The sequence below is a fragment of the Rhopalosiphum maidis genome, chromosome 1 (genome assembly GCF_003676215.2).
Source record: "Rhopalosiphum maidis isolate BTI-1 chromosome 1, ASM367621v3, whole genome shotgun sequence".
Lineage (NCBI taxonomy): Eukaryota > Metazoa > Arthropoda > Insecta > Hemiptera > Aphididae > Rhopalosiphum > Rhopalosiphum maidis.
Genome location: NC_040877.1, coordinates 72,812,996 through 72,834,483, shown reverse-complemented (window position 1 = coordinate 72,834,483; position 21,488 = coordinate 72,812,996). Strand labels below are relative to the sequence as shown.

At 30.4% G+C, this 21,488-nt stretch overlaps 1 protein-coding gene across 1 annotated transcript in view; it reads right to left on the bottom strand.

Moving 5' to 3' along the window:
• Window positions 1-21,488, bottom strand: part of LOC113560408 — a 108,238-nt gene that overhangs the window by 15,366 nt on the left and 71,384 nt on the right. The window contains exons 3-4 of the mRNA XM_026966266.1: window positions 18,074-18,261; window positions 1,008-1,519 (exon numbers count right to left, since the gene is read on the bottom strand). Coding sequence (XP_026822067.1) covers window positions 1,008-1,519; window positions 18,074-18,213 — 652 coding nt within the window. The 5' untranslated portion in view covers window positions 18,214-18,261. The remainder of the gene's footprint in view (window positions 1-1,007; window positions 1,520-18,073; window positions 18,262-21,488) is intronic.

Here is a 21,488-nt window from a genome sequence, read left to right as displayed (position 1 = left end):
ATTACAAATGTACATAATATGCGAACCACGTTTTAAGTACCCACTATTTTATAAATGAGTCACTTGATATTATTTTGAATACATGTTAAAATGTCCCTTTACTCTCAGCAACTTGTTTGGCATGATAATGTCAAAAACACATTGTTGCTGACATAACCCGATACCGAAATATTAAGTATTAATAATAAATGTATAATACACAGTATTTAATTAAATCTGTTTTCGTTTATCTTCCGTTAAGATTTGCTTTGAAATGCATGACGGACAATTTCAAAATTTATCGTTCGGTTTTTATAGGTTTCGAAGTGTAACAAATATTACGAAAACTGCATTAAGAAATGAATGTAATATTGCTATCAAACAAAAATACAAGTCCCATTTTTTTCGTGAATAATACATGAATTTCGATTATTTATTTTTACGACGGTATTCGATATGATTGATAAATCAGTCGATCGATGTATGAATAAAATAAGATTTAAAAATTATAATAATTATGATGATGTTATCGCATTTGTATGTAACTCATCAGTTTTTACATATATATTATATTTAAAATAAATATAACGTGATGTTAACTTTATACTACGGGAGTACCGGATCAACGTTTTATAATAAGGTGTATAATACTTTTATACCAAGCGTTATTTTATAATACATACGTGAAACGTACAAAAATATCTATGTAATTATATAATATAATTTAATTAATTAATATTTATGCCAAGTTTCGCAAATATATTGATTAGTTTAATTGTTTATTAATATTCAATGAACCAATCATACACCACTAAATCATGTTTAAAGAACATTTAACTAAATATATTGGTTCATTACATACATTGAATTTTATTTTTTCGAATGTAAATTAAGAATAATTATTGTTTTTCAGTAGTAACAGAATTGTTTTTGTAGTTACACGGTAGTTATGGCTGTTAACAGAGGCGATGTACGTAAGCCATACTATTATTTGTCATATATTATACGTCATACGATATTAGACTTACCGATAGTGGTTATCAACGTCAATGAGTACAGGAACGACGATGCAAAATTCCACCGGTGTCTTCGGTCTACCTGGTTGGAACCACCGTATTTCCTGATCAACGAGTCCTGGAACTTGAGGATCTCCTCTTCGGCAAGCCTGGTCCAGTTGTCTCGGTAAAGGATGTTCAGATCTTCGGTGATCTTCCACAGCTTTTCGACAGTCTGCGCTCTAAGCTTGTCGTTTCGTGCTAGCAGAAACTGCGACTGTGGCTGTTGCTGTTGATGGTGCTGCTGTTGGTGTTGCTGATGCTGTTGTGGCTGGTTGTGCTGCTGTTGTTGTTGCTGCTGTTGCTGGGTCTGAGGTTGGGGCTGTGGTTGCTGGTGCTGACCGCCTCGGATTGATTGCACACTATCTCGGCCACCATTTTCCAACGTCATGAACGTGAAAGCACCGAACATCGTATAGCCCAACACTATCAGGCATATGCCGGCTCCTGAAAGCACGGTCGGAGCGGGATCACAACAACTGTGGCTGAAAATATAACGAAAATAATTATTTTTTAAATATTTTTAATCGTTAAACATGAGCGTTGCGTGCAATTTTTTGGCATAGTTGAAATACCATGAGGATATTTAAAATAAAAAAGCATCGTGTCGTTCTAATTATACATTTCTGTATGCTGAAATATACTTTATCGATTACCTAAAGGGATTGAAACGAGAATCGAAATGAAAAAAATAAAATAATAGTAAAAATAGCAAATTATTTTGATTATAAAATAATTTTAAAAAAATAACATTAATATAGCATCAACGTTCATTATTATAACAGCTTTAGTGTCAGAATTAATTTTAAATGTTGTATTATTACAATTCCGTTGTCCACTATAGATGATGTTTTTTCTTATCCATATTAAGATGCACCGTTAAAAAATAATGTTCAATAAACCAGACATTGAGTTTCTAATACCACAAATATTTTAGCCAGGTCAGACACTAATACGTTTAAGAAGGATATTAGTATAAATGGACATAGGGCTCGCAATACTATAAAATAATAATATTAGTTGGGTCTCAGGAGGATAATGGACAATATATTTTAAACACTTTGTATCCAGTTCTCGGTGTCCTATACACCTATATTGTTATTGCTATTATGTTGGTACTTTCGAGAGTGATCAAAACCATACATAATATACAATAAACAAACATTTCGAAAAAAAGTACTTATATGTATATATAGTGCATTCATATATTTATAGGACTTTTTTAAATTTATAAATGGAAATCGTGAAATAATACTATTTATGTACGTAAACTTTTGTACGGCAAACAAAAAAAAAGGACTTTCATCGAGTCATGTTTTGTTAGAAAACAGAGATTACATACCAATAGTAAATCCCAGAGCATTCGAACAATATATTTCTATTGTGTTTGGTGTTAAAAGAAATGGTCGTGCAGCTAACGCTTTGTTCCTTAACCGCATGACAACTCAATATAACTAATATTTAGAGTATCGCAATAACATACACTGTGTACAGATACGAACGGATTAAAAAGAACTGTTATTTTATGTTTTTTTTTTTTAAATATTATACAAGTAAATATTTTTCTCGTAAACATTTTAATACAATGCCGTCATTTATTTTAATAACCAATAAAAGTGCATATATTTATTTAGTATAACGATAAAAATACAGATATATTTTACAAAATTAAAAATATTGAAATTAAATATTTACACAGGCACGTTCAAGCTGCCAAATATCGAATTTAATTTATTGCTCAAATCATATAACAATCAATAGGTAATAAAAACGATAAATAATGATCATCGCTTAAAATTGAAATTATCTTCTAAACTTAAATGATATGTTATATAATTCACAAGCCTTATTAGCAAGTTTAAAAATAATTTTATGAAGCGAAACATCTCAAATGAATAAATTATTGATCTTTAAAGGATAATTTTGCAATATATTAATTAGATTTTCCAATTTGACCAGTTAACAGCTACGTCAAAAATTTGAAAATATTCAATTCCTATAATTATGTACTTCGTATATTTGCTCAATATAGAAATAATACTATAAAACATTATATTGGAGCTCTCCAAACAGTTGATAGAGTAGTGTTAGTGATACATTACTATTGTACACAAGTACGAAACTGTTATTAATACGCAAATACGCTTTAAACTGTCATTTAGAACCATTAAAATTATAAATGGACTTTTTGGGAATGTTTAAATGGAACGACGTGACACTATTCTAATCTCTGATCGCAGTACAAAACAGTAATACTTGAAATCACTACTGCAGAAATGCGTCATGGTGTTGACTGGCAAACATAATGCGAAGTTAGACAATATGAGATTTTTTTTTAACATTTAAAATGAAAAACGAAATTCACATGTAAATGGAATGAAGGGAACAAAAAATCTAGAATAGTAGTAAAACCAAAAAGACAAATAACACGGACGAGAATAAAATACGTAAGAAGCGGAATGTTTATTTTAAAGGTGAGTGTTAGTGAACGAAATGTAGATCGTAGAAGGGCGCACAATACCAAAAATTTTTTTACCCATTGGGTGGTTGTCCCACGCGTTTTTTTTAGTCAAGAATTAAAACGATAGGTAGAGTAATACAAAAATCTACCCGTTTACAAACGCTTTCTTATTATTATGACTACTTACCAACTGAAACCATAAACAAGAATATGAAAATGTATATTTAATCAAAACACATTTCTGATTAATTTAATGCAATAGTAATCGGCTAGGATACTTTTTTTTATAAGTAAAAAAAAGTTATTATCATAATACTTTAAAAAATATTATTAGTGACAAAAAAATAATGACTTTGTTGTCGGTAAAACACATGGTCATTCAAGATGTTTCAGCTTTTAATAAAACAATATAACAATAATTGCATTGTTGAAATTAGTTTTTGAATTGAAAATGTTAAGATTATTAAGGTTGTTACTTAAAATTTGTACGATTATAGCTAAAATGTAATTGTTAAACACAGACCTTTATTCGAAAAACAATGTGTGGTTAAGTATGTTTATAACTTTCTAAAACACAATGTTACTACAACAGTATTAGTAGAATTACTTTTACTCCCCTCGTACTGTGTATCAGAATCTTATTACCTAGTACATACTTTGATACTAGTCTCACAACGAACGGCCAAAGTTTAACAATACAGTTATACGCCTAAGAAGAAGAAACGTATTAACTACAAATGGTATAAGAAAATACAATGAAAATATCTTGGTTTGATTATTGTTTAAGTGACATTTAAGTAGTTCAAATGGAATAAAAAAAAAATCATTGATTCCGTCTAAAATTATTATTGACATGTTCAAATGAAATCCTAGTTACTGAAATAAAATTTTCAATTGAAATATGATAAATCAATCGGACTTCATAGAGGTAATATACCCCAAAGCCTGACATGGCGTTTTTAACATGTATGTTACACTATACGTGATAGAATAATAATATGCACCGTAATATACTGTTTGCGCCTGATGATTATCAATTACATTCTGAACATCAATACAGTAAATATTCGTGTAGAGATGTCATTTGCTTTATTTATAACAGTTATTAAAATGCAGTGCTTTGAGATTAATCGGAAAAGAAAGAAATAATTAATCAACCGATCCGCCGTAAGATGTAGGTAAATATCAAATGATTATACAGTAGTTGAATAGTACAACAGTACAACATACCGTATCGTGTAAGCTTTACTTCTAATCTGTTTATCTGTGTGTGTGTGTGTGTGTGTGTGTGTGTGTGTGTGTGTGTTGTATAGCCAGTGATATATAAGTAATACGGTCGGACTCTCATTTTGGTTTTCTTCTTAAAACAAACGAGTAATAAAATTATTTCGGTCACGTCCTACGACTACAACAACCACACGAAACTGTCGAAACTGCGTGTATACTACCAAACCGTAACCGCCGATCCAATACGTTTACTATGGACTACTTCTAAGAAACTGTATAGTATAAGGTAATTGAAAAACACCAAATTATAGAAGTACGGCCATTAGCTAATTTGTGGCATCTTATGTTCCGTGGGCGTCGCTCGTTTATAGCGCACAATGTGCACACCGAAGCTTGTTTTCCGCGTGCAGATGACCACCATATTATTTTTCGATACACAATAATGCACATACAAGCATAATATTTGTACGAGTGCTTTGCACATAGAAATTAAATATATTATTAATACATAAGCGTACCAAAGCGCGTGGAACAGTCCAACGCATTTGTAATGTAATCCTTATTCTTATATCTTTATATAATATTTATATAAAATAACAGGTCTCTTTTATGTATTTATACCACGTTTTTGACGGAATTATTGACATTTTTAATGTTTTTTTTTTCCTAGTAAGTTTTTCAAATAGTACTTCACAGACTGTTTTCGCGTTGCCCTTTTCCACATTTTTTGTCAAGGGGAAACGCTTACAGAAGGCGCACACTTTATATCGTTTTTCCACTTTTCTGACGAAACTTTTGAATAATTTCACGATTTTTTTCTATGTACTACCAAATATCCTTCCCCTTCCAAGTGTCACACTATCACCTTATTTTCCATTTTTGGTCTTGTAAGGGAAGGAAAGAACACACATTGTGTATCAATGTTCCAGTGTTTCGAAGAGGCATTTGAATAATTTCACTGAATTTTTTATCATAGAGTTGTTGCAAATACCACCTTCTTTTTCCAAACGTAACATCGTTGCAGCATATCTCCGGTATATCCCATATTTGACCAGGTGTGGAAAGTGGAGAGGATGATATACATTGTATTTCAATGTTTCAGTTTTTCAGCGAGGTGTATGAATAATTTGATGATTTTTTTTTTTTTACAAATAGTTTCTATTTCCAGATTTATCTAAAAAAAAGGTAAAGAGCACACATGTATTTTGATGTAAGTGCTACCAATTTTTAAGCGGACAATCTTAATAATTTTAAGTTTTATTTTTTTCAGAAAGAATTACAGGTTATTCAGCTAGTTAAGTAATAATGAGTCTTAAACTATAATTGTGGATAATAGGAAAACGAACTAGTTTTTTCAGCGTGTTGTTTAAACTAGCCGCTGAAAAATTGGATCGGGAGTTAAATGTTATATCTACTCTCTTTTATGCAGTTATTGCTTATTTATAATATTTCATTGTATATAATATGAAATATTCAATTTTTTTTTAACAATTACAATATAGATAGTATAAGAAGTTAAAAATACTTTTAAATTAATACTTTATTTTATATTTTATAATTTAAATGGTTAAAGTGATGAAATTATTAATCATAATATTAAATATTATATTTTATAAACCAAAAAATATTAAGTTGTATACTAAAACTTTTGCTAATTATTAAAATTAAAAATTGTATAATATTTTTGAACAGTAACCATGTTTTTATTTAGAAATGTGCAATGAAAATATGTGAGTTATTAACAGAATGTACCTGAAAAATATGATGTGCTTAAATACAGTTTAATAAGTGATAAATCGCAAGTCCTCCTGCTAATAAACAATACGAGTACAAGTATTTATAGTATATATGTGTGCGTACGTGGTACATGCACTAGGTCTCCTATCCATTCCGCGGTGCCAGCCGTTTTTTATAACTCTTTGCTAAACAACGTATTTCAATGACATAGAAATATTGTAGACATACACAACCTCCAAAAAATAATGATTTAATTTTTTTATTTTGACACTTAATATTGGGGAAAAAAATAACACAAAAACAAAATTTGGAAAAACAAATTGTTTAAAGAGTAACGAATGAATTCCGAATGTACTCGCGCCTGTACGTCATTGCGCCGGTTGTTTCCGAGTGATACCAATGCCAAACGTAAAACAATTATTATTAATTATTATTATCGTCTAGTGTCGAACTCTATCATAAACTACTATTATTTGGTCGTAGTATTATGATGTTATTCATTGTAACTACTAACTAACTATCATATAGTTTAGTATAATAATATAATACCTAGTGTAATATAATATAATTATATTATTAACAAATTAACATTATAAAACACAACTAATACTATTATAGAAAAAACATAACAATTGGTTTGATACCATTCAACTTAGAAGCTTCGAATCGAGAAGTAACTATAGTTTTTGTTTTTGTACTCATCACTTTATGGTGAATATTCACACGTCTATTTTTACTCCATACTTGTCCCATTCGTGAACGTTTATAATATATTTCAATATACTCGTAGATATATACATTTTGTAACTAATATCTCAGAATCGCCATTACATGTTTGAGCTGACCACCATAAATTATTACTTATGCATTATTCCCATGCCAAAATTTACTTGTATTTTTTATTATTAGTTTTAAATTGTTTTCATTAGACTTTTAAATGTATAATATATTAGGTGTATAAATATAGATATATACATAGGGATTTACATGACTCTATAATAACTATTTCGAATAGTTTTAATTTTATTGAACATTGTTTTTATGTAATTTAAAACTATTGTGGAACATTTTTTTATTTTTAATATTTTATGTGTCTTATATTTTAAGTTGTTAACATTATTAAACTGCAACATACATTATGTATTTAATATTATGAAGCAAAATGTTATTCGCAGTACTTTTTGAAACATAAAAATCAAATGAACTTGTCATTCGAAATTAAATTTTAACTTATGTAGTGAAATACTATCAACAATATTCTGCTTCGAAATATGAAATTTAAAATGTACGTTGTTGCTAAAACAATAATTGAAAAAAGAAAAAAGAAAAAAGAAAAAACTTAAAGAAACTTTTCAAAATTCATTAAGTAGAAAAAAATATTTTTTTACTAAAAATAGTTAAAACTTTTTTAAATTGTATTTGTAGACACATGAATGAATTATCAGGTGTTCGTATGAAGGTACATATATGTATGTGAATGGGTGGGTGGGTAGGTGCGTGTGTGTGTGCGCACACGCTCTTATATAAGTTATAACTTATTATTACTGTATATTTATAGTATTACACATTGTACACCGTTAACATTCCGTATTGTATTTTGAAAACTAATTAATTGAGCTGAACTACTTTAATGGCCAGGGTGAAACACCTGAACCAGAATGAATTCCAATATCAATATCTATATATATATATATATATAGATATATATGTGTATATTATTATGATGGTATTTCATATTTACTTAGCAAGATGCATAAACCATAATAAATATTTTCGGATTGAAAGCGTTTTTTGATGCTACTGTCTCTAGTTGATTGCTGTTCCAAAGATAAATTATAATAACGAGGAACTAGCTACCTATTGCGAATTAAATTTATATCACTGTGTGAACAGTTTTTATTTTATAATATTGTTTTGTCGATATTTTTTTTCCAAAGTTCAATATCTAAATTTGAATATAGAAGTGATATATTATTATAAATAAACAAAAATAGGTAGATACACAGTTAAAAACACAATAATTAAAGTGATATAATGATGTTTTGACAGATGCGATTTATTGAATTATGGTTATTAAACAGAAAGACGAAAATAATATACAATTGTAGGTATATGAAGATTTAAAATTATTCAACGTATTGGTATAAAGTATTTTAATAGATAGATACATAAAAAAATGAAGAAGATTTTTTTAATGTGAATACTGAATACCGAGTACAACAGGTTTTTTCGTCAACAAAGTCCTACAGTTGTTCGGTTTAGCTTAATCCCGTAAAAACCACATAATAGGCAATTTTTCGTGAAACGAGTTCTCCTACTATAGCATCTTCTACTACCTAGTCATAATCACGGTGTAAATATTAATTCCAATTTAATTAACAATTAATTTGATATATACTGCTTATTAGTAATCGTTTGCATAATCATTATTATCCATAAATTAATCTCATCATAAACTTATCAATTGATGTACTGCAATAATACTAATAATAAATGCTATTAAATAAGCCCCATGTGAATAAAGTAGTTTTCACAATAAACTTAGACAAATTCCTCATTTATATTATTACAATGTATATGATTTAAATTACACGCTAAATAGGCACTTAGTAAGTACTACTTACGTACCTTATACAAATGCGGTGAATGTACAAGGTAAAATTTTATGAATGAAAAATTAACCTACTTTTTTATCAGTGTGTGACCCGTTAAATTTATTGTAATTTATCATAATTTATGGAAGATATATATATTTATATACGAGTATTATATTTTATTATTATTGATTAACATCAAAAAGTATTTCATCTTAAACCCAATTTGTATGGATTTTTTTCTTTTTCCGTTTTATACCAAAAAATAATATAAAATACCTATTTATCTATCGTTCACAACAAGTCACAGCTAAATAAACGTTTACCGTTTTTACCAAATTATCAGTATAAATTAAATTGTCCATAATTTCTTTTAACGTGAAATCTCTATTTCTGTTATAAATACACGATATAATACTTAAATAGAATTGACCAATATTAAAATATGTACACACTCGAAACATTTCGATTTCGTCCCGTTTATTAAATATATTAGTAATATAAAACCGTTTAGTTCGACTTTCATTGTTAACATTTTGCTCAGTTCTTTTTTATGTAATGTATATCAGTAACACCTAATTTGTATGATTTTAAAAATTTGATTTTAAATCTATAATACGAAAATACTGACTTCGTAGTCTCCTTTTTTCCACTACAAATTCGTCTAGGGAAGCCCTAGCAATATTATCGTTCGTAATATCTACTTATATTATGCGCAGGCTGTGGGTAACAATAAGCGGTCGAAAGAGGACTATTCTTTTCGCCGGTCAAACGCCACGATAGGGTACTGCCACGGAGTTCCGTGTACGACCAAACCGCACATAAGACTAAAGTCTACATATTCCTACATATTATTATAATTTATGAATACATAATATCGATGTTATCGCACATAAAAAGTTATCTAAATCTATACGCGTATGCTATATATATACGCAGTGCCTACCTATACTCAGATTGCGATGGCGAAGGTGAAACGTAACTACAAGACTATGAACTGCATCCCCAACGCGCCACCGGATAGAGGTAGTTTTTGTCCGACACGAATAGCCTTTCCCGCTGTTATTGTTATTATTATTATTATTATTATCATTATATATACTCGACGCGCGCCGTTTCCGCAAAGGTCCAGGGATTTCAGGTCGCATGTAAATCGGCTCATTGTGCACGAAAACGTGTACGGCGAGTGTGTCGGATAACCTAGACCCGGAGGTATACATTGTGCATAATATATAGAGTGCTGTACACAATTTATCGTATATATATTACATCGTTATCGTTATTACAGCTAGCGTGCCCATTACGTCGCGTGCTCAAAATGACAAATTTTTCGGCACGTCTCGACATCTGCCACCACCGACGAACCTCATTAATTCCGCCTCAAGCGACTTGTGCGAACGTGTATCGCCGAAGGGATCAGAGTCGCGGGGCAAAGGCTGTTTGTTGACTACCGGATTTCCGCGCACACGCACGTATTTTTCACGCGCGAAACGATAGTACACGACAACGACGACTTTCAGATATGAAACTAGGTCGTTTCAAAGAAAATAAATAAATAAGAGACGAAATAGAAACGGCCGAACCCGTAACCCTGGCACGAGTCGTCGCGGACGGTCAGTCGCAGCAGCTACAGGGCCTGTTGCCAAACGATTTTTCTCGTATTGTGTATCCGTTATATTTTATGTTATTATTATTTATTTGTTTATTATTTTTTTGTTCCCTTTTTGTTTCGACCGAAACCGTTTTCATTACGTAAATAGCTTAGATGTGCGTCTCGACATTTTGGCATTAGCGTACATCTCTAGAGTCCGACAAAACGGCGTACAAGTTGTGTTACCGCACGGTCCAAGCCTATATAAAACTGTATGGTATAAAACGGTAAATAACATTAATTTGTAGCTTACTTTTGTTCCTTTACACGATATACAACAAAGGTATATCGATATGTTAGTTATAGCCAATGTAATTTTTTCTGATTACAATTGTTAAATGTAAAGTTGATTTGTTTAAGAGTATTATACAAATATTCAAAATATCGTGTATTTTTCGTAAATGTTTTCAATCGTGGTTTTTTTTTAACCTAATAATTCAATAATACTACGCAAAATTGTTTGATCATACTTAATGCTTAATAAAATATTATAAAATTAATAGTTACCTAACAATTACAATTAAACATTTTTAGCTAAAATCATAGTTTAATAATTTTAATTATTATAAAAAAATAGAATAGTACCTTTAATTTAATACGTTTTAAGGATTGTTTGATTGCTCTGCAGTAGGACTCATTATAAATTGTTTATTATATTATTATTATGTTATATTTATGTGGTATTTTGTATTTATATTAAATATTAATAATAAATAAAAATAAATAAATATATTATTGATAAGTTCTTTTATGGTTAAAAATAACTAAATCTCAATGCTTTAATAATTAGAAAAAAAAGCCAAAATAGCATGATAACGGAATAATTACGAAGCAAAAATGTTTAAAACATTTTAATTATATCAGTGTCAATTTATTTAAAATGAAAATTTAGTTCATATTTTGTTGTAATTTAAAAAATACTAATCACCAAAACTTCAAACATTCTACTTAAACTTATATTACAATTTATACACACAATAAAATTGTTGAAATGTTTAAGCTATTTAAACCAAAAACCTATTCACTTCAATATATACAGTATACAGCGGTAAATTAATACGTATCTATACTTACTATAAGTTAATTGCAATAATGTATGTGAATATTAATTCTAACTATACAATTAAGAAAATAATAAGACTATCGTTAACTATTTTTATAGATATACGTTTATAATATTATTTTTTACACGATAATGGTTTACTATTCAATTCAAATTTAGGTATATCTATTTCTATAATGACCTACTAAAAACAATGACGAGGTGCGTTCAAAACCGTAGCAGAAAGTGGCGTATTTAGATCAACATAAATAACGCAGAGCATTTTTTTTTTTTTTATTGTTTGAATCATATTATTTATATTAAAAATAATTTGATTTAAAATACGAAAAAAAATCTATAGATTTGTATTTCATAATGTAATGTTTGTGTTTTAGGGGGCCCCGCATTTCACAAGCCTAAGGCCCACCAAATTTTATGCTATGCCATCCTATGAAGTGCGAAATCTCCCTTTTTCGAATTAATTTAATATGTATACTATAGATTTAATGCATTTACTGCATAAGTCTCAAAATAATCACGATATTGTATAAATTATATTAAACACAATACCGAAAGAAGTTATATCATTTTAAACTCAAGTATTATCACGATGATTGAAAATAAATTGCCTCGATTGTTTTGAAAAATGAACAAACTTAATCTGAAATGCTAAAACTGTACTTAATTTAACAATATTTAATCCAAATTAAACAACTTGTTAACCCAGAATTTAATGTTACGTTCTATATATAATCTTACGAAAACGGGATTATAACTTTTTAAGTATTTGTATTTTCCCTTGGTGTTAGTTTGTATTCGGTACGATTCTCCTTGAGAACGTGCCATAAAAATAAAACTACCTACACAGTATAAGTGCTTTTATTTTTTTTAAACTAATATTCCGCTGCGCTATTATCATTTTCATTGTAACCGAATCAACCGTCTTTCAGCCACCCCCAAAACATATTGATTCAACCGTGGATTTCTATATTTTTACGAGATCTCATTAAATTTTATGTTCCTGTAACTCAAACACAACGTACCTATGGCGTATATAATAATATAGTTGTATCTTGTAACTACTAGTCTTACTATACTTGTTATTCTCGTACCAGCCATTAGATTTTATTATTTTTCATAATTTAATACTAAAAATATAAAAACAAAACAAAACAAAACGATTTGGTTGAGGTTTACGTGATATCATATTGGGTGTTATTACGATATTGATTTTGATACTTTTTTTTTCTATAAATAGAGCGAATACCGGACAAGACACGACTTCATAATATTATTTTGTCGCAGTGTTAAGATCGCATAAATAAAACATTATAAACGTTTAAACTATGCACGTGTTTTAATGTAATTTCGCATATAATTATATAGTATTGTGCGTGTGGAAGATTATTGCATTTATAGGCTTAGTATATACGGGTTTTAACACAGAGGGTAAAATATTCGAAAACGCATTCGTTACGATACTACATTATGAATATTTGCGTACACTGACCGTCTATACATTATTTTAATATTAACGGCATGGCATAAAGCTCGAGATTTATTCACCCAACGAGCAATGCATGTCGTGTTACGTATAATCAAGAATTTATGGTGTGTAAATTATACAGGGTGGGGTATAAGAAACGAATGAATTTGAAAAAGCAAAAAGATATCGCAAAAATTAATTTTTATTGTATTTACAAGATTCTGAAACAAACAATTTGTTATTTCAGACATAAACATAATATCATTCAATATCCATATTATGGTTGTCATCCCTAGAATATACTTGGTGTGTCATTCCCTAAAGTTTTGGAGCACTCGTGAAGTTATCTGACGAGGAATAACATAATGATTTATAGTTGATTTTGCAAAAATGTTTTTAGAATTTTAGATACAACTATATAATCATATGTCTCTATTTTGAACGCAAGGTGTACTGTGTGTTCTATCTTGAACCAATACATGATATAGGTACCAACTAAAACTGTGTAGGTAAAACTATAGTATTGAACCAATATTTTTGAGGGTGCACAAATAGTAAAGTATTCTGAGACCATCAGACCCTTCACCCTGTATTTATATTAACCATAATTTCAAATTTATATTTATGTAGATTTTTAGTCTATTTATGTTGGATATATCAACATCCATTCCATTTATACATATAAATATCAATATAATTTAAACAATTACAGCTCAACCAAATAAAATTGTCACAAATAATTTAATATGATATTTTGTCCAGTAAATTATGTTTATTTAAATTAACGCTAGTTCAGGACGACGTATTCCATGTCAGTTATTGATAGTATTTACTAAAAAATAATAAAACTAGAATAGAAAAAAGCGTCGTTTTTTTATGATGAGGGGCGTTGCACGTTTTAAACTTTGGATGCATTCGACCCCTGCGCACTGTCCTAGTTTCATCAGATTCATCAATGCTACCAATAGAATGGTCCAAAACCATCCTATTATAATACCAATACCCAATGACGAGAAACACCCAATTAAAATCAAACAGCTTATTAAGGTATATTGACTTAACCGTGTTGATCAAAAAACTTTGGCGATCGTTAATTTAATAAAATTATGTTCGCTGCTGTAGTACGCACTTTCAGGTATGCCAGTGGACGCCGTGTGTACTAGCTTTATTATTATTACTACTATGTATTATCGGATTGCTATATTTTTTACGTGAGCACATACATCTCACCGAGAATTTACTTTACTATTTTTCATCCGTAGTGTGATAAAAATAAACGATTATATACATATTATATTTCACTTCCATTATACCCCATCGTAATAAAAACACGCGTCTCTAGAACACTCAGTAAATCGCCTAATTCACATGAAACCTATCCCACATTAAAATGTAGGTAGAGCAAGGTATCGATTTACATCCGATAATGACTGATAACTAGATACTTAATTACAATTTTTCGTATTTATGTTTTAACATAGAAAAAAGCACTGGGAAAACGACGGGATAAGCTTTTACACCGAATGATAACTCACTGCTAGACTTTCAAACATGGAAATCGGTTATCCTATTTTTTGGTGACCGAATTTCTGGTGAATCAATTTTCACTCGGCCAACTCCGAGACGACGAAGGCGGCTCGTAAGCACTAAGATCGAATTACAGTAGCCTCTGTGTGTATATATATATATGTTTTACATAAATCGTTTATTTTATTCGTCACTACGAGAACAAACAAATCGTATTTAAATTCCTATAAAAATAGCTAAGCCACTTGTACGTCAGTAATGGCGTCGTTGATATAAGAGAGGAGCGTTTACTCTAGAGAGGTAAATGCCACTGAAGTCAACTGTAGTAAGAGGCATCTTGGTAAATTGAGAACCGAGATATCTCTTTTTTCATATTTATTATCTATATGTTTTAAAAAAATAATGGTTATCTAAACCCGTTTTATGTCAAATTAATCGATTTTAATCAACAGATAATTAAGTGTTACGGTTCGATCCTCACCAAATGACAAAAGGTTTTCTTTTTTATGGACAAACTATTATGATAATAAATAATATAATTATATATTATATTAATATAATAAAATAAAATAAACTTACTTTTTAGTGATTATGTTAATTAAACTATTACAATTTTTCTATGTATAATAATTAAACTGACGTACCATACACTACTAGAATATATTACACATATTATTTATCGTTCTCATTATCCCCCGTCGTAATAACCATACGCGTTTCTAGAACACTCGGTAAATTACCTAATTCACATTAAAATTACCTGACATTAAAAATGTAGATGAAAAAAGTGGTGATCATAATTAATAATGTCGACCACGTCGTGTTGCGATTTCAAAAACATTCCTAATGTCGTTTTAAAAATGTTATGTTTTAGTATGCACTGTATACACAAAAAACTGTTAACGTTAACGATAGCTGTACAGTGGTACATATATGTTTGCCGTTTTTTACACAGCGATGTCGGACAGTACAACTCGAAGTATCCACCAATGGACAACAAAGTTGATCTAATCGTTTTAAAGAATACACGATCACCGTCACTTCTGTTTTAGTGAACGAAACAACAAAGACTCGTGAGATTGAGAGCGACGATTCGCATGCATATTTCACGATGGTCGTTGCCGAATCATTGTTTTAATCTTCCGCGGCAAACAATTGGCTTAGTGACAAAAGAGGGGCAAAGAGGAAAAAGGAAAAAGAAACAGAAAATAATATAATAACAAAATTAAAAAAATAAACATAAATATAAGAGTATGATCGAATTCGCGAGAAGACTGTATAATAACCGTAGGTGGGGTCAAATCTACAACGGGTAAGCGGAACCAGCAAACGCATCGCAATAACGAGACCATAAATGACGTATTTAAAATGAGTATTTTCGGCGTAAAAAACACGCACAGAGGACGTGACAGCGACGGCGTGGCGGAATCCCGCGTCCAACCCATGGGTCTTCAAGACCGGTGTCGTGTGGCTTTCACACAGGTCTCGAGTACCCAACTCTACCGCTCGACCAGCAATATACATATTATACACCCGTTCGACCATCACGAGAACAGTCTTTGAAGAGGGTCGACGCAGAAAACAAAAATAAAGTTTATCCGACACACCGCAGACATTAATACATAGAAATAAACACGACGGGGTGGAGTGTGGAGCGAGAATAACAGCGAAAAACATTATGAGGCTCAACCGTCATAATATAATTTAAATCGTTGTACGTGAGCGATTTTAAAACCACTTAGGTACGCGGTACGTGTGGAGCCGACAGCCGGCGTACAAGTCGAGTCGAATGAGTGCGCAAAAGTACTTGATTGCCGTCGCGAATTCATACAGCCCGTAATAAACGTATTATCATTTCGATATATTATCATTCCCCGACTGTCAACTATTATTGTACTGCTATATAATATCGAGATCATTTCAAAAGCCACTACGGTTGTTCGAGGGAGTCGCACTCTTCAAGCGCGGTTCACGTCTCGTCCGTCTCTATACCTACTTGGTATACAACTTTCGCGATTGTGTCTTTGCCACCGACTCCGACAGTCGATGTTAATTCGCACATACCTGTATTGAAAAGTGCACATTATAACGTATTGTATTATTACGGTGAGCCCCGCGATACGTTTCTATTTATCGGGGTGACTTTTACTCGGTACTTATACTAGTGACATCGTTTTATTTTCCCGCTCGATTGAGTAATATTATGCTCACTATGCTTCATCCGTTAATACATTCGTCCACGCGTAAGCGGCACTCGCTGTAAGCTTGAACTACCTACTCATATGGCTATATTATAAATTTTACATGATTAATGCCCACATATCGTGCACGTGTATGTAACCCCCCACCTCCGTTCGATCTTAGGGTAGACTGTTTGCAATGGTCATGCGTGGCATGTATTTGTCGATTCACTGGTCCTGGTTTCTCGGAACTCTTACCGCCTTGTTGTTCGGATTAAAAGGAAACTAAAACTTACGATATCAAACGATAAACGTCTACGCGGGGAAAAATAAACTAGCAAAATACCTACACACGAAATCTTCAGGATGGTACTTGCTCGGAATTCTGTGAACACAGACAAACTATATTGACGCTGATGCATAATACATTTATAATATGTGCTCGGAATAGATTGAAGACTTTATACGGTATATTTTCGCTTCCAATTAAATCATCTGACCTGTAGTTGTTATATATTATTTATTCAATTATTTATTATTTTTAATTACTGTTACTATTCTTAGAGTTTTTTTTATTTCGTCTTTGTTTTATTATTTATTATGCGGGTTAAACAGAAATTGATTTTGTATAATAAATATAAAAAAGAAAACATCACTGTGGTTTATTATAGGGTGAACGATCGATCATTACTATCCAACTTCCATCGCCTATCAAGTATCTACTTCGAAATTATGCCAATATTAATACAACAAGTTTCGGCTCGATTACGATAACGACAGCGGTGGTAGTTCTAGGCCTAATATTTATAGTGCTATAAATTGTTATGAATCAATTACGTAATTTTAAATTACACTAATTACAGTAAAAAATGTATAATCATTTGATCACATCAAATTACTATAATTAAGCATTTTATTAAAACGTCAATATTTCTGCGTACATATTATCGTGGTCTGACTTCATTTTTGTTTATGATTTCTTTTTTTTTTTTTACGTCTTGAATTTATAATATTACATTTTCGTTATCGTCCCCAGTTCTAGAAATAAAATAAAAAATCGCGTACAAACGATGTCACGCGCGAAGTTGTGGTAAAAAATAAATAAAAATAACGATGTAACAAAAAAGGTCTTACGGGTCCGCTGGCATGATGTAGTGAGAAGCGTCTGTCTGACTGCGGCGTCCCTGCGCTGTCGTCGACGTAGACGTCGCAGCTGCGTGACCGATGTTACGGTTGTTTTCGGCGGCATGGTAGGCCCCAGGGCTGTTTGTCATTCCGGCACCGCACCGCCGCTACGGCATCGCTTGCAACGACCTCGTGACCTGCAAAACACCAACCGACAAACGGACGTTGAATATCATTAATGTCATTATTAATTTTGTATATATTATACAGAGCGATCGTGTATGTACCACGGGCCTCTATCGTGATTTTAATAAAATTCGATTTATGGTTTTTCAGTTTTTTTCCTTTTTGGATGATTGAATATGCAGGCATGCACATCGACATTTTATGAAGTACCCGCCTTAATATTATAGAAACTAAACTCTGTGCTCCGAGAACATGGGTCACCGTGGGAAATTTTTTTTTTTCAAATGAATTATGTGAAGAATAAACAGCTTTCTTATATGTTTTAAAAAAAAATCGATACTGAATATTTTCAAAACCTTCACTGCGGGTAATCAGTGTTCTGAGACCAAACTATATATGATCTACTTGTACGCATAGGTTTATTGTTATGATAAAATACTACGTCAATTTCCATCCCATCGATACTAGAATAAATGTCGCGGTAACAACTGCAGCAGTCGTCACTTGTGCAAGTATACCGCAGTATAGCTAAACGTCATGTATATAAATGACTACTATATATTAAATAATAATCCGGGCTCTAATATGCTTCATGAATTACGACTGCTGCTCGTACACTTAAACTTATTGACCGTGTATTTGTATTCCGTGTAATACATTATTTAAATTATTATATATAAACGGGTAAATGTTAATTTGATAACGATACATTAATACTATAAATTGTTTGTCTTATTATGTCCCGGTTTTCGATATATTTTATCCGCTAGATAATATGAGTTATTCGGCAAATAAGGAAAAATTAATTTTAATCGGTTTTTCGATGTCTATATAGTGTTTATTCGATGGATAAATCATGGAATAGTTATTCGGTACTACATAACGAATATAATACCATGTCGGCCGAGGGTGCTAACCGTCCTTTTTTCATTTTTGATGCTTGTACGGTATACAATATTTCAACTATAATATTTTAAATTTTTATTTTTTGATTTCACTTGCTCGCCGCAATACATTTTTACACTCTTTGGAAAAAGATAAATATCATTTGTATAAATAATACTACACAATCCTCCGTGCAGTGAGCTTAAAAATTTTGAAATCAATGTTATCAATGATAATTTTAGTGTATTTCGTATATAGTACTATAATTTATAAATGGTAAACAAAATTGTGTTTTGAAATTGATTGCCGATCGCACTAACTGATTGGAACAGTAATTACTAATTACTAACTACCATTAAAACATGCTGCCATATGGCATATACTATTATATTACAATGTAATAGTGTTTGGATTCCATTCTACTATACATTATCCTATTCCGTAAACATTAAAAGCAACAATCGTTTAATTAAATTAAAATATACCTACAACATTAAAACTACAATGCACATTTAAACATATTATATTGTTCTAATTAAAAAGAATAATTATTTTGAGCTTTCATTGTTGGTTTTTAAATGGCCTCATTAAATAATAACGACACGTGCGATTTGTTTATGTTACAAAAATAATTTTAATACTTCCAAAATAATTATGATTTAGCACAATATTATATCATTATTATATAAATGCCTATTCAGTCAAAATAATTTAAAAAAAAATCATTTTAGTTGATAATTAATATAATAGTTTTTTAGAACAGAGTTAAAATAGCAAAGATTGCAAATAACATTTTACGCTTTTCAGTGAAATCTAGTCTACATATATCTAGGTTTTTGGACAATGTTATAATTATTCCATTCTATATAATAGTACTCGATATATGTTTATTACTATTAGACTAAATAGATGACTTTTTCGCAATAGAATATTAATAACTACGAAAAGAAAATTGAACTGTCCTGTGCCTATGTACCTATTTTAACAACAATAACTGGGTAAAATATATGCCTTTGTCGCCATTAACAACGCATTCATAAACTACGAGTGAATAATTTGTAGACTAAACTAATAACACACAAGATAACTAATAACAGTGGTTACTATTAAAGGGTGCGTTGAAAATATTTTGACTTAGAACACGTTATACATATGTGTATTTGAAATATTATCATTTCAGTATAGACGCTATAGACGCGCGTATACATAATATGCATATTATAACGCGTTGCAAGTTGTAACTATAAATTATATAGTTACAACTTGCAACGCATTATCTTTGTAAGTCGTTTTCAAGTCAATCTGAAGTAACTTTGACATGACGAGTAGTCGTCTTTACGACGACTCCAGAACTCTTCGTATTCTGCAGAACGCATCTAACGTCAAATTTCTCTATATCTCATTTTCTTCCCGTTTAAATGTAGGTAACCAAAATCAAATGATTGAGTTTAGAAAACACACGATTCTAAGACTAGTGTATTTATTATATGAATTTCACGTATCGTAGGAAAAATATTTCACTACAATACAACCTTCATATTTAAAGCGTTGCCGCTCACACGATCTCATCAGTTAAATTATATCCATACATCCTTATCTACATCTGTTAATTGTTGGTGTTAATTTTTTTATTATTATTATTATTGTTGTTGTTTTTTCTATTATTTGTTTATGTATAATAATATTAGTAAAATATTCAGATAAATCGTCTATATAGACATAACCATTTTGTTAAAAAGTCACAAATGTATTATTTGGTATTATCCATGAATATATATAACCATAGGATAGGAATGTTATACTTTAAAATACATAATGAGAAAGAAGAGGAAAAAAAATTAAATAGATAATTCTAAGAATTTTTTTCTTAATCTGGCATATTATGACACACTTCTAAGTTTCCCGTTTATGCGTATACCAGACTATACAGTTTTGCACCCGAGGTTTTCATGAAAAGTTATGAATGAATTTTTTAATAACGATTACAAAAAAATTATCGTTATGTTCGGATCAATTAACAACGATATTTAGATTGGAATACGTTAATTTCACAAGTAGTGTTCATAACGAATTCGACGAAATTGAAAACTAAACGCTATTAATCTATAAATGCTAAAATTCTCATTTTAAATGTCCATAAGTTAAAACATGTACAATTTTGATTTGATTTTATATTCTATATAACGTTTAAACAGAAAAGTCAATTACATATTATAATTATGCCAATTAAATGCAATAATCGAACCATGAATAATTTTTAACGATCAACGATAATATACGTATAAAATATAGACTGCAATGTGAAAATATAATTTTGTTTTTGAAAATAATAATAAAAAAAAATTACAAATAT